Source organism: Tachysurus fulvidraco, chromosome 25, assembly GCF_022655615.1.
Source record: "Tachysurus fulvidraco isolate hzauxx_2018 chromosome 25, HZAU_PFXX_2.0, whole genome shotgun sequence".
Taxonomy (NCBI): domain Eukaryota; kingdom Metazoa; phylum Chordata; class Actinopteri; order Siluriformes; family Bagridae; genus Tachysurus; species Tachysurus fulvidraco.
The window spans coordinates 17,789,560-17,801,464 of NC_062542.1; the positions used below are offsets into that span (position 1 = coordinate 17,789,560).

Below are 11,905 nucleotides of genomic sequence, written 5' to 3' on the forward strand. Positions count from 1 at the left end.
CTTCATGTGTGTCTGCATGATTTTCTGTTGTCTACTTTAGCAGTGTGATACACAGATGTGCAGGTGTACAGGCATAAAGTGTGTGTGTATAAGTATGCAATTCTTTGTGTGTCTGTGTATTTTCTTCACTTTTCTTTTGTGTGTCTGTGTACAGAGATTGGTCCTGCATCCGTGATGGTGGGAAATCTGGTGTCAGGGAAGAGAATCGCGCAGGCGAGTGGGAGAGACCTGGGACAGATCGAAGACAATGATCAGGCAAGAAAGGTGTGTGTGAGACACCACGGGGCCTCGATTTTCATCCATCCATCCTTTCATTTATTCATCCTTATGTATTTTGGTGCTTGGTAACACTGCTGTTTGTCTGTGTGTGATGGAATGAGGTGTAATAAAGATAAGCAAGCTGCCTCAAAGCTCCATAACACACACATCAAACACTGTGTCTTCTGTCTCTCTGTATCTCCCAAAAAAGTCATCTCTTTCCAAGTATAAAACACAAACACACATACACACTCCCTCCACGTGTGTATGAGGTGACACCTCTGCATGTCATCTGGTGCATCAAAATTTCACCCTTATCTTTATCTACTTAGACCCTGTTCGTAATCCAACCTCCACACATCCATTTCATTTATGCACATGAAAATCAGGCCCAGTGTGTGTGTGTGTGTGTGTGTGTGTGTGTGTGTGTAAGAGAGGTATGTGTGTGTGAGAGAGAGAGAGAGAGAGAGAGATTTTAACCTCAGATGGAAGAAAAGGCCTTTAAATAATGCAGTAAACCGTTCATTACGTCGAGCCCTGAGGTAATCAGTCCTCGCTGTTCTAACACTGATATTTATTAATAACACACTTTCTGCTCTGCTGTGCTTCTGTTTTTCTGCTGAATGAAGCTTTGTACTCCAGTTTCTGAACAATTTCACAATTACCAGTTGGACAAATATTGGACAATTTTGCTGTGGGTTGTGTACATTCTGGGTTCTCTGTAGGTCCTTAAAGTCTCAGATCTTTTCACTCCTCCTGTAGTTCCTGTTCTTGTCTGAAGTGTTGCAATGGCGAGCACAGACCACCCCGGACCACGTGCTTTTTACACTGCTCAGCTCACGGGTACCACACACACACACACACACACACAACACACACAACACACAACACACACACACACTCACCCACGATGAGTCTTTCTGAGACTCTGATGTGTCATTTTAAAACTCAAACAAACTTTAGTTTCGAATTGTTTCGAATAGTTTAGTTTAAATTTACTGTTTCAAAAATCAATCTAAGTGAAATATTTCTTTATTTTATTTCTTTTTATGTGTGTGTCTGTGTGTGTGTTGTGCTGTAGGGGGCAGTACTCAGCTCACTGACCTGTGTGCAGCTTCATAAGCGGTCGGAGAAGATTGCAGCGATGTTGATGGAACGAGGACACCTGCAGGACGGCGCTCATGTGGCTCTGGTTTATCCTCCAGGTACAGATTCATCAGTCTGCATTACACACAAGGTCAAAAGGACATGACAAACGTTAGGGTTAACATGAACCACTATAAAGACAATTAACAAGTTAAAATATTATTTTACACCTTGAGCAGAAATATAAAGTTAAAAAATAAGTACAAATATTTTAAAAATAAAAGATCATATTTATGAATTTAATCAGATTTGATTAGTGCTAGCGCTCTCCTTTAAGGAGCTACAGAATTTCTCAGCTTTTTAATGTATTATATACATTCTGTACTGATGATCTGAGCTGAAAGTGCTGTGTGGTACAAAAGATTAGTTTTTTTATTATTATAGTATTATGGCACTTTAGTTAATTGAAGCATAACTAGCTCTAACAAACCCTTTAGGCCTCTTCACCTTATTTTGCCCCACATTGATGCATTTTATTTCAGTCTTAATTAACACTAATCAGAAAATGTCTGATGTGATGTGTGTATGAGAATAATAAGTATAAGTCAGAGGTATCTGTGTTTCTCACCCCACAGGTATCGACCTGATCGCAGCATTTTATGGTTGTCTGTATGCTGGCTGTGTGCCCATCACTGTGCGCCCGCCGCATCCTCAGAACATCGCCACCACGCTGCCCACTGTCAAAATGATTGTGGAGGTGAGTGGAGTTATAATGAGTTTATTAAGCACACTGCTGTATCTGATGCTTTATTACTGCTCAAACTTTAATGTGTGCGTGTGTGTAAACTCAGGTGAGCCGCTCTGCCTGTGTGATGACTACACAGGCGATAAGTAAACTGCTGAAGTCCAAGGAAGCGTCTGCTGCAGTGGATATCAGGGCATGGCCTCCAGTCCTGGACACAGGTGAGTCTCACACACATTAAGAGAGATGTGCAGAACCTCAGGTATTTGAACAGAGATGATGTGTTACTTTTTGTCATGGTTTGAACTATTTATTTCCCTAGTTTGTGTAGTGTAAGCACCAGTTAGAGCTCTGTGGTAATGTACAAATTCACTTTAACCCTAGATAATTTGTTTTTGTACAACATATTGCTTGTTTTAATACATCAATTTGCACCTGAATCAAAATCTGACCTGATCATCAGGTCTCCATAAATCCATGCATTGCTTTTATTCAGTGTAAATACAGTGTTTAAAGTTTTCAACATGTTCTAATACTCATATCATTTCATACCATTTCAGATATACCACATAATTTACAGTATCACAGGCCCCTCACTGGACTCTTCATTTCTCCATAAATTTATTCTCCAGCTGGAACAGAGCAGCTTCACATTCAGCAGTTCAGTTATTATACCACATGATCCTTCTTTTCACTGCAAAATTATTTCTCATATTCTAGATGATTTGCCAAAGAAAAAGCCTCCTCAGCTGTACAAGCCCTCAAACCCGGACACGCTGGCCTACCTGGACTTCAGTGTGTCCACCACAGGGATGCTTGCAGGGGTAAAGGTATGTGTAAGGACGGCAGAGAAGGAGCTTTAATAAGAATCCAAAACAATAGCAAAGGGGTATAAACCACAGGCAGGCAAACAGTTCAGCAAGAATGTACAAGGGTGAGACACAGAAAGTGCGAAATCTAAAATATAGAAAAACCGGTCATACACAAGAAAGAGCATAGAACAAACGGCTTGGTAATGCAGGGGTTAGCTGGAGATACTTCATGTCTATGCATGGCGTGAGCATGGTTTAAATGGCCCAGAATTCGGGAGAGGGTTCCCTCTGGTGGCTGCGAGTTTGTGTTACCATTACAGTACGTCTCTCTCCTTACATCTATAGATTCTTTACTCTCTGGATTTGTTCCAAGTTAATGCTTACCCTAGCTTTGGGTTTTTTTTAGTTTAAAGCCAAGTGCTGGATTGATACTAGTGTGACTCCTGCCTCAAGAGTGCTATTCAGAAAAACTCTGGAGATCATGTGTGCAGTACCAATATGAATACACAAAATTGTTCTTAACCTAGTGTTTATACATTATAAATTATAACTTCAAACGTTGGTAACATGAAAGAACACGACCTCTTCCTTCCCGTTAAAAGCCTGACTCCTGTGTGCTCACTGACATGTCCGGCTCTGAACTCTTTCACTCCCGATTCATTCATGTGATTATTAGGGACTGTGGCTTTAAGCCTGTATTTACAGTTCAATATTTAGGTGTTTAATGAAACATTTTCAGGTCAGTAACAGTTCAGATGTAGCAAAATACTTTTTTGTAATCATAATTGTAATTTCAGATCTAGCTGTCTAGAACAGTTTAGATTAGAAAGACCACATATATGGCCAGTAGGGCACAGTCCTGTCCTCATTCTGCTGTTCGTTTTAAAGTTCAGTCTGCATCATCCAGTGAAGATATTCATGGAGCTCTAGTGGATGTGAAGAAGACAGGGCTTTATAACAATACATTCTTTTGCACACAGATGTTATCTGCTCATTACTTTCTCAATGCTGAACACTTCTCTGTATCACACTACTAAATCAGCATTTGTTTCTTTTCCTGCCTCTCACTCCATTTCTCTTTCTTTTTCAGATGTCTCACTCTGCCACCAGTGCCTTCTGCCGCTCAATCAAGCTCCAGTGTGAGCTTTACCCCTCTCGTGAAGTGGCCATCTGCCTCGACCCCTACTGCGGCCTGGGCTTTGTCCTCTGGTGCCTCTGCAGGTCAGAGAGAAAGACAGAATTACAGAGAGAGATAAGGAAATAGAGAGAATGCTGATTGTGTGTGTGTGTGTGTGTGTGTGTGTGTGTGTGCATGCAGTGTGTACTCAGGGCATCAGTCCATCCTGATCCCGCCATCAGAGTTGGAAGTGAATCCCGCGCTCTGGCTGCTGGCCGTCAGTCAGTTCCGTGTCAGAGACACGTTCTGCTCGTACTCCGTCATGGAGCTGTGCACTAAAGGCCTTGGCCTGCAAACTGAGTCTCTGAAGGTAATCTCACATGTATATATTAAACTACTCCACATTATTAACTACTAAATTAATCTAGACAAAAACTACTAACTTTTCTACAGGTTAATTTCCAGAACTCTCATTAGTCAATAAGTGATATTTTCAGTATCAGAGTCTTAATTTACATTCTCAATCATTCTTGGCCTCTTAAATCACATCTCTCATTTATTTATTAACAACAGACAAACTGTTGGAATATAATGTTGTTACCATGAAAATTACCATCTGTCCATCACAGATATTTACATATTTTGATCAGATAATTAGATAATTAACTAGTTTAGCTTGCAGCTTCTGTATATAATTTGTTTTCAGTAATGGGGCAGTTGTGGTTAAAATGGTTAAAGCTCTGGGCTGTCGCTCTGAAGAGGTGCCAATCTGCTGCTCTTGGGCAGCTGAACAACCCTAACCAGCTGTGCTCCAGGGGTGCTGTATCATAGCTACATCATAGATTGCCCCAGTAATCTGACCACAACTCCCCCTCTGGGATATGTGAATAAAAGTAATCCTTAATTATGTATGTGATGATGATAAATTCTTTTTCTTCTAACCATAATAATATAAACTAATAATTTACATATTTTGCATGACGTCACAAACTGTGCCCAGCAGTATCCCCACCCCAAATCGCCCCACCCCAAATCGCCCCACCCCAAATCACTTTTATACAGAAGCACTGAAAACATCTTTCATATAAATTGATCGTTTAAAACACTTAGAGCTAGAGACATTTTTGTAGACTTCAAGATATTCCAAAATATTAATGAAAGCTTCACTGATGTTTCAGTGTTTTTGATGTTTAACATGTAGTGAAATGTTAAATGTATAAATATTTAACTACTGCACTTCTGGTAAAGTTATTGATTGTTCCTGTGTGCATTAGTGTTACTTTAGTGTTACTTTAGTGTTACTTTAGTGTTACATTAGTGTTACTTTAGTGTTACATTAGTGTTACTTTAGTGTTACTTTAGTGTTACTTTAGTGTTACTTTAGTGTTACATCAGTGTTAATTTAGTGTTACTTTAGTGTTACTTTAGTGTTACTTTAGTGTTACATCAGTGTTAATTTAGTGTTACTTTAGTGTTACTTTAGTGTTACATTAGTGTTACATTAGTGTTACTTTAGTGTTACTTTAGTGTTACATCAGTGTTAATTTAGTGTTACTTTAGTGTTACTTTTGTGTTACATCAGTGTTAATTTAGTGTTAATTTAGTGTTACTTTAGTGTTACTTTTGTGTTACATCAGTGTTACTTTAGTGTTACATTAGTGTTAATTTAGTGTTACATTAGTGTTAATTTAGTGTTACATCAGTGTTACTTTAGTGTTACATTAGTGTTACATTAGTGTTACTTTTGTGTTACATTAGTGTTACATTAGTGTTACTTTTGTATTACTTTTGTGTTACATCAGTGTTACTTTAGTGTTACTTTTGTGTTACTTTAGTGTTACATCAGTGTTACTTTAGTGTTACTTTTGTGTTACTTTTGTGTTACTTTAGTGTTACATTAGTGTTACTTTAGTGTTACATTAGTGTTACTTTTGTGTTACTTTAGTGTTACTTTTGTGTTACTTTTGTGTTACTTTTGTGTTACTTTAGTGTTACATTAGTGTTACATCAGTGTTAATTTAGTGTTAATTTAGTGTTACATTAGTGTTACTTTAGTGTTACATTAGTGTTACTTTAGTGTTAATTTAGTGTTAATTTAGTGTTAATTTAGTGTTACATTAGTGTTACTTTAGTGTTACTTTAGTGTTACATTAGTGTTACTTTAGTGTTACTTTAGTGTTAATTTAGTGTTAATTTAGTGTTAATTTAGTGTTACATTAGTGTTACATTAGTGTTACTTTTGTGTTACTTTAGTGTTAATTTAGTGTTACTTTAGTGTTAATTTAGTGTTACTTTAGTGTTACTTTAGTGTTACATTAATGTTACTTAATTAGCAAGTAGCACTTAATTATTGCTAAAAGCATTTTTTTATCCACATTTATAAACAAACTGTACTGTGGTGTGTTTCCAGGATATTGTGTGTGTGTGTGTGTGTGTGTGTGTGTGTGTGTGTGTGTGTGTGTAATTACACATTCAGCAGTGTGCTGCTTTGTGACCAGATTGATTTGTGAAATGTTCTTTATTTACTCACATTTAATCTGCTTAATGTAAACTGTATCTGTCTATATTTAACTTTTTAATCCTTTATTATTATTAAAGATTGAGCATGTTATTAATAAAATGAGCAGTAGAAATAAATTTAGACAAAGTTCAAACTCTGTGTGTGCGCTTGTGTGTGTGTGTGTGTGCGCAGTCGCGAGGGTTGGACCTGTCCCGTGTGAGGACGTGTGTGGTGGTGGCAGAGGAAAGACCTCGCATTGCTCTCACTCAGTCTTTCTCCAAGCTGTTTAAAGATCTCGGCCTTCACCCGCGAGCCGTCAGCACTTCCTTTGGCTGCAGAGTGAATCTCGCTATATGCCTGCAGGTTTGTTGTTGTATGTGCACATATGTGTATGTGTGTGTGTGTGTGTGTGTGTGTGTGTGTGTGTGTGTGTGTGTGCGTGTGTGTGTGTGTGACTGTATGAGAGAAAGAGAAAAAGTGAAAGAGATAAAGAAAGAGAATGATAGAATGTCAAATCCCAGACCAATTTACAAAGAGGGAAAAATTGTAGATATTTATTTTTTGCCCACAAACATGTTTCTCATCCTCATCCTGGATTGTCTTTGTATCATACACATGGTTAAGAGGCCAAATCTGGACATGAAATCCTGATACAGACTAGGTCTACATTTGGAATTACACTCAGCATCCAGGTGAAATTAAATACACAAAGTAGAAACAATTTTGGGAATTATATATATTTCAACTCCATTATTTGGGATCATCCACACTGGTATTTAGTGTAACTTATTGTGAAAGATTTCTCAGTGTCTCAGTGACTTGAGAAACACAGTATAAGGGGCAGGAATCCACAGCCTGCCAACAGAGGGAGACAGAGAGCTTCCACTCATTAATTAGTGCTGACCAGCTCTATCTGTGACTGGCCAATTTAAGGGCTGCTAACAGCTCATGTAAAGGTCTCTTTGTTGAGTGCTGGTCCGAAGCGAAGCTTGTAATTTGGGTTAATTGATTAATTAAAAAACTAGAAAAAAAAATTAAGTTGATGTAGGTCCATTGTAAATTTAACCTCTTGCCTTTTTGATTTTTCAATTTACTCTTAGTTTAGGCTCATGCTTAGTTCTTTGTTTATACTGGTTTGGTAGTTCACTGGATGCATGTTACTCTCTCAATCCTCCAGCCCTACGTTTAAAGCCCAGAAGGCGGATGACACTTTATCTTTAATTCCTTTGTGTTTCTCCAACTTTGCTCCCCAAAGTCTAGCCACAGCCCCTCTTCCCTTTCACCTGGTTGGCATTTTGTGTGCATCGGATTTTAGTTAGCTCCAAACCTCTGGACCAGTCCCTTGTTCATGGTTTCTGGCGGTCATGTCGTAATTAAGAACAGTGTTTTGTATTATTTTGTATCAACACATTCACTAAAATGCCTCTTTCTATTTTTGCATAGTTTTTTTTTCTTTTACTGAGTTTCCACATAATTAATAAAAAATTTTTTGTCATACCTGAAATTATTTTTCTCTCTCATGAACTTATCCCTGCCCAATTTATCCCCACAAACTTGCTAAGATTGAGCAGGTAGGGAGCCTGCCATGCCCCTGTAGTCTCTTCCCCCAGGTGCCCCACCCCTTTATGCTCAGGTGCTGGTTGTGGTGTTGGTTGTCTCTTCTGTTACTCTCCCAAGGTTTTCTGCAGTGTCTTGTGCTAACTGTAGGTATGAGCAGGTCTCATGGTTTGGTTAGAGCCTCACTTCCACCACTTTAGGAGAAGCCCAGTGGGGACCTTGAAACCTAGTCTTCTGGCTTTGGGGTCTGGTCCAGCAGGCTGGATCTCAGTGATCTATGTGTCCAAACTGAGGTGTTCTACAGTGGAAACAGGCTGGTTCTGGCATGGTGAGAGTCTCAGAAAGCCTTGTACATACTCCCCAATGTTAGAGCAGCCATAACCACGTAGCCATATTTATTCACTGCTATCTGTTGGTGCCTAACAGACTTTACCAGAATTATGCAGCATCAATACTGGACTGTAAATGCTGAGGAAGCCATGATGAGATTTTGTGTTAAAATCAATCTGATCCTAGAGACCTGGAGGAAAGTAATGTTGACTCAATTTGAGTGAGAGCTAAATGCCATCTCACCAATAACTGTTCTTAGTAGTTTTCTCTAAACAGTATTGTGTTAGGTGGTGAATGGGAGTTAGAGTTAGTAATATTCTGTATGTTGGAATATAGACACATGTTCCATGTATGTATACATGTTTAGGTGTTTTGTGCTTGTATTGGTAAAGTATGCTGTATGCATATGTGTGTTGATGCTCAATAATCACAGAAGGAAGAGAAAATATGATTTTATTACCTTTTGTTCTTTTCCAAGATGATTCTGTTTGTATTTTCTTTCCAATAAAAATGTATGACATCCCTGGACATGTCAGCAGACTGGTTAAAGGATAGCTAGTGGTAGTGCTGCATAATAAAAGGAGCCCTGGACTGCTAGCAAAGTAAAGTTCAGTGGCTGCTATTATTGACAGCCTTTATATAAGGAAAATATGCTGCTATTTATACATTTTTTATCATTTTTTATGGTGTATGTATGAATGCTGCATCTCTATTATATTTATATTATTGATCTTATGTATTGTTGCTTGCTGAGTGGAACAGAATCTGTATATGTGTGTGTTCAGTGCACTTCGTGTCATCAACAGCTGTAAAATAATAGTAATTTTTATTGCCATCCTTTCAATGCACTTCTACAATACACACAGAGTTTATCATTCTACATCTGGCTCGTAAATGTTCCGTCTTTTAGTGATGTTTGTTGATGATGGTTTTCCTGTTTGAATTTGAAGTTGCGCTTGTTTTCTTTTCATATTTTTATTTAATTCTTTTTCACTAAGTTACTTCAGACATTTACACATTTAAAGGCGTGTGTGTGTGTGTGTGTGTGTGTGTGTGTGTGTGTGTGTGTGTGTGTGTGTGTGTGTTTTTTAGGGCACTTCTGGACCAGACCCAACAACTGTGTATGTGGACATGAGAGCACTCAGACATGACAGGTGTGTGTGTTAAAGAGGGAGGGAGTGAGAGTGTGTTTGTGTGTGTGTAAATATTAACATGGGAATAATGTTTTATCTCAGAGTGCGCTTGGTTGAGCGAGGTTCTCCACACAGTCTGCCACTCATGGAATCTGGGAAGGTAAAACACGTTATTGATGTTACACACTGGTGCAGTGTTTTATTTCACAGCAGACAACACTACTAAAATTACACTTTAATTCTGCAGATTCTGCCTGGGGTACGCATCATAATTGCTAATCCTGAAACCAAGGGTCCTTTAGGAGATTCCCATCTTGGAGAGGTGTGTAGTTGCTTTAATTCACATTTTTCATAAAGTTTAGCTTGGTCCCTCATGGTTTCTCATGGTTCCTCTCGGGTGCAGATATGGGTACACAGCAGTCACAATGGGAGCGGTTACTTCACGGTGTATGGCGACGAGTCGCTGCAGTCTGACCACTTCAACTCACGCCTGAGCTTCGGAGACACGCAGACCGTATGGGCCAGAACTGGATACCTGGGGTTCCTGAGACGCACTGAGCTCACTGATGCTAGTGGAGGTCACCTTACACACACATTGTGTAAACGTATAGTTTATGTAGTTCTAAAAGAGTGTAGTTGTACACTTTGTATAGTTGTAATGTGTGTATTTGTAAAGGCGTGGTGTTATGTTTACAGAGAGACACGATGCTCTGTATGTGGTTGGTGCTTTGGATGAGGCGATGGAACTCAGAGGAATGAGGTATCACCCCATCGACATTGAGACCTCAGTCATCCGTGCACACAAAAGCATCATGGAATGGTATGTTCTGGAATGAACCACACTGTCTGATTGCAAACACACTTTAAATCACTGTGCTGTATCAGATACCAGGGAACGAACACACACACACACACACACACACACACACACACACACACACACACACACACACACACACACACACACACACACACACAGAGGTTCCTCTTATCTCAGAAAAACATCCAGATCTGTGGCTGATATAAAAAGGGTGAAATAAAACGGCTGCTGTTTATGAAACCCAACATTTTCAGAGATACACTGATTATGTTTCATGTGCCAGTCATACTCCTGTTACGTGTGTGTGTTGCAGTGCTGTATTCCCATGGACTAACCTGTTGGTGGTGGTAGTAGAGTTGGAGGGCTCGGAGCAGGAAGCGCTGGATTTGGTGCCATTAGTGACAAACGCCGTGTTGGAGGAACATTACTTGATAGTGGGCGTGGTCGTGGTAGTGGACATTGGTGTCATTCCCATCAACTCCCGCGGAGAGAAACAGCGGATGCACCTGCGTGACGGCTTTCTGGCCGATCAGCTCGATCCCATTTATGTGGCTTACAACATGTAGCTACGTTTGTGTGTTACAGCTGTGTGTCTGCTCACAAGTGGGCAGAGCCTCAGCACCAACAGAAGCATCATGCTAACAATGAAGATCAGTGAGGGACACAGGACCACTGATGGACCCAGAGGACAGATGGAGGAAAGACAGAGATCAAAGAATGGGGTCGGAGTGGATGAAAGTTTGCGGGTTGTGTTTCACTGCAGCTTTTTGCTTGCCTGGAAATTTGCTTTTCACTAAAGTGTCACACTTCGTTTTCTTCACGTGAGGCCAAAACAAGTAAAGAGACATTTTTACATTTCTGTGACTGGATTTTATGCTGACACACACACTCAAACACACACTCAAACACACACTCACACTCAAACACACACACACACACTCAAACACACACTCAAACACACACTCACACTCAAACACACACACACACACTCAAACACACACTCACACTCAAACACACACTCAAACACACACTCACACTCAAACACACACTCAAACACACACTCACACTCAAACACACACTGACACTCAAACACACACTCAAACACACACACAAACACACACTCACACTCAAACACACACACAAACACACACTCAAACACACACTCAAACACACACTCAAACACACACAAACACACACTCAAACACACACTCAAACACACACTCAAACACACTCAAACACACACTCAAACACACTCAAACACATGCACTGTCATTTTGTGTAAGAAGAGGTACAAAATCAGTTCATGTACAATTGATGTGCATTTTTCCTCCAACATTTTTAAAATTTTTTTAAATCTTTGTAAATGTCCCACAGCAGGATGCAAAAACAATCTGCTGAGATTCAGTCGTCATGTTTAATATCATTGTAATAATCTTCAACAGAAAGTCTGCTGTGTAATTATGTACAGAAAATAGTTCTTATTTATTTTGTTCTTTTTAGAAGCGTGAAGACATTTGAAAATGTTTTGCTCATTAAATCACATTGCTAAT

At 39.4% G+C, this 11,905-nt stretch overlaps 1 protein-coding gene across 7 annotated transcripts in view; it reads left to right on the plus strand.

Moving 5' to 3' along the window:
* dip2ca (disco-interacting protein 2 homolog Ca) overlaps window positions 1-11,289 on the plus strand; it is a 47,496-nt gene extending 36,207 nt beyond the window's left edge. For 5 of the 7 annotated variants that reach the window (XM_047808687.1, XM_027173781.2, XM_027173783.2 and 2 more), the window contains 15 exons: window positions 155-264; window positions 1,021-1,101; window positions 1,340-1,463; window positions 1,980-2,101; window positions 2,196-2,307; window positions 2,807-2,916; window positions 3,989-4,119; window positions 4,217-4,385; window positions 6,708-6,878; window positions 9,495-9,556; window positions 9,638-9,695; window positions 9,783-9,857; window positions 9,939-10,113; window positions 10,232-10,355; window positions 10,669-11,289. In XM_047808687.1, the coding sequence (XP_047664643.1) occupies window positions 155-264; window positions 1,021-1,101; window positions 1,340-1,463; window positions 1,980-2,101; window positions 2,196-2,307; window positions 2,807-2,916; window positions 3,989-4,119; window positions 4,217-4,385; window positions 6,708-6,878; window positions 9,495-9,556; window positions 9,638-9,695; window positions 9,783-9,857; window positions 9,939-10,113; window positions 10,232-10,355; window positions 10,669-10,921 (1,877 nt within the window). In that variant the 3' untranslated portion in view covers window positions 10,922-11,289. The remainder of the gene's footprint in view (window positions 1-154; window positions 265-1,020; window positions 1,102-1,339; window positions 1,464-1,979; window positions 2,102-2,195; window positions 2,308-2,806; window positions 2,917-3,988; window positions 4,120-4,216; window positions 4,386-6,707; window positions 6,879-9,494; window positions 9,557-9,637; window positions 9,696-9,782; window positions 9,858-9,938; window positions 10,114-10,231; window positions 10,356-10,668) is intronic. The other 2 variants (XM_027173784.2, XM_027173782.2) reach the window with 1 other exon arrangement.
* Window positions 11,290-11,905: the final 616 nt, after the last annotated feature.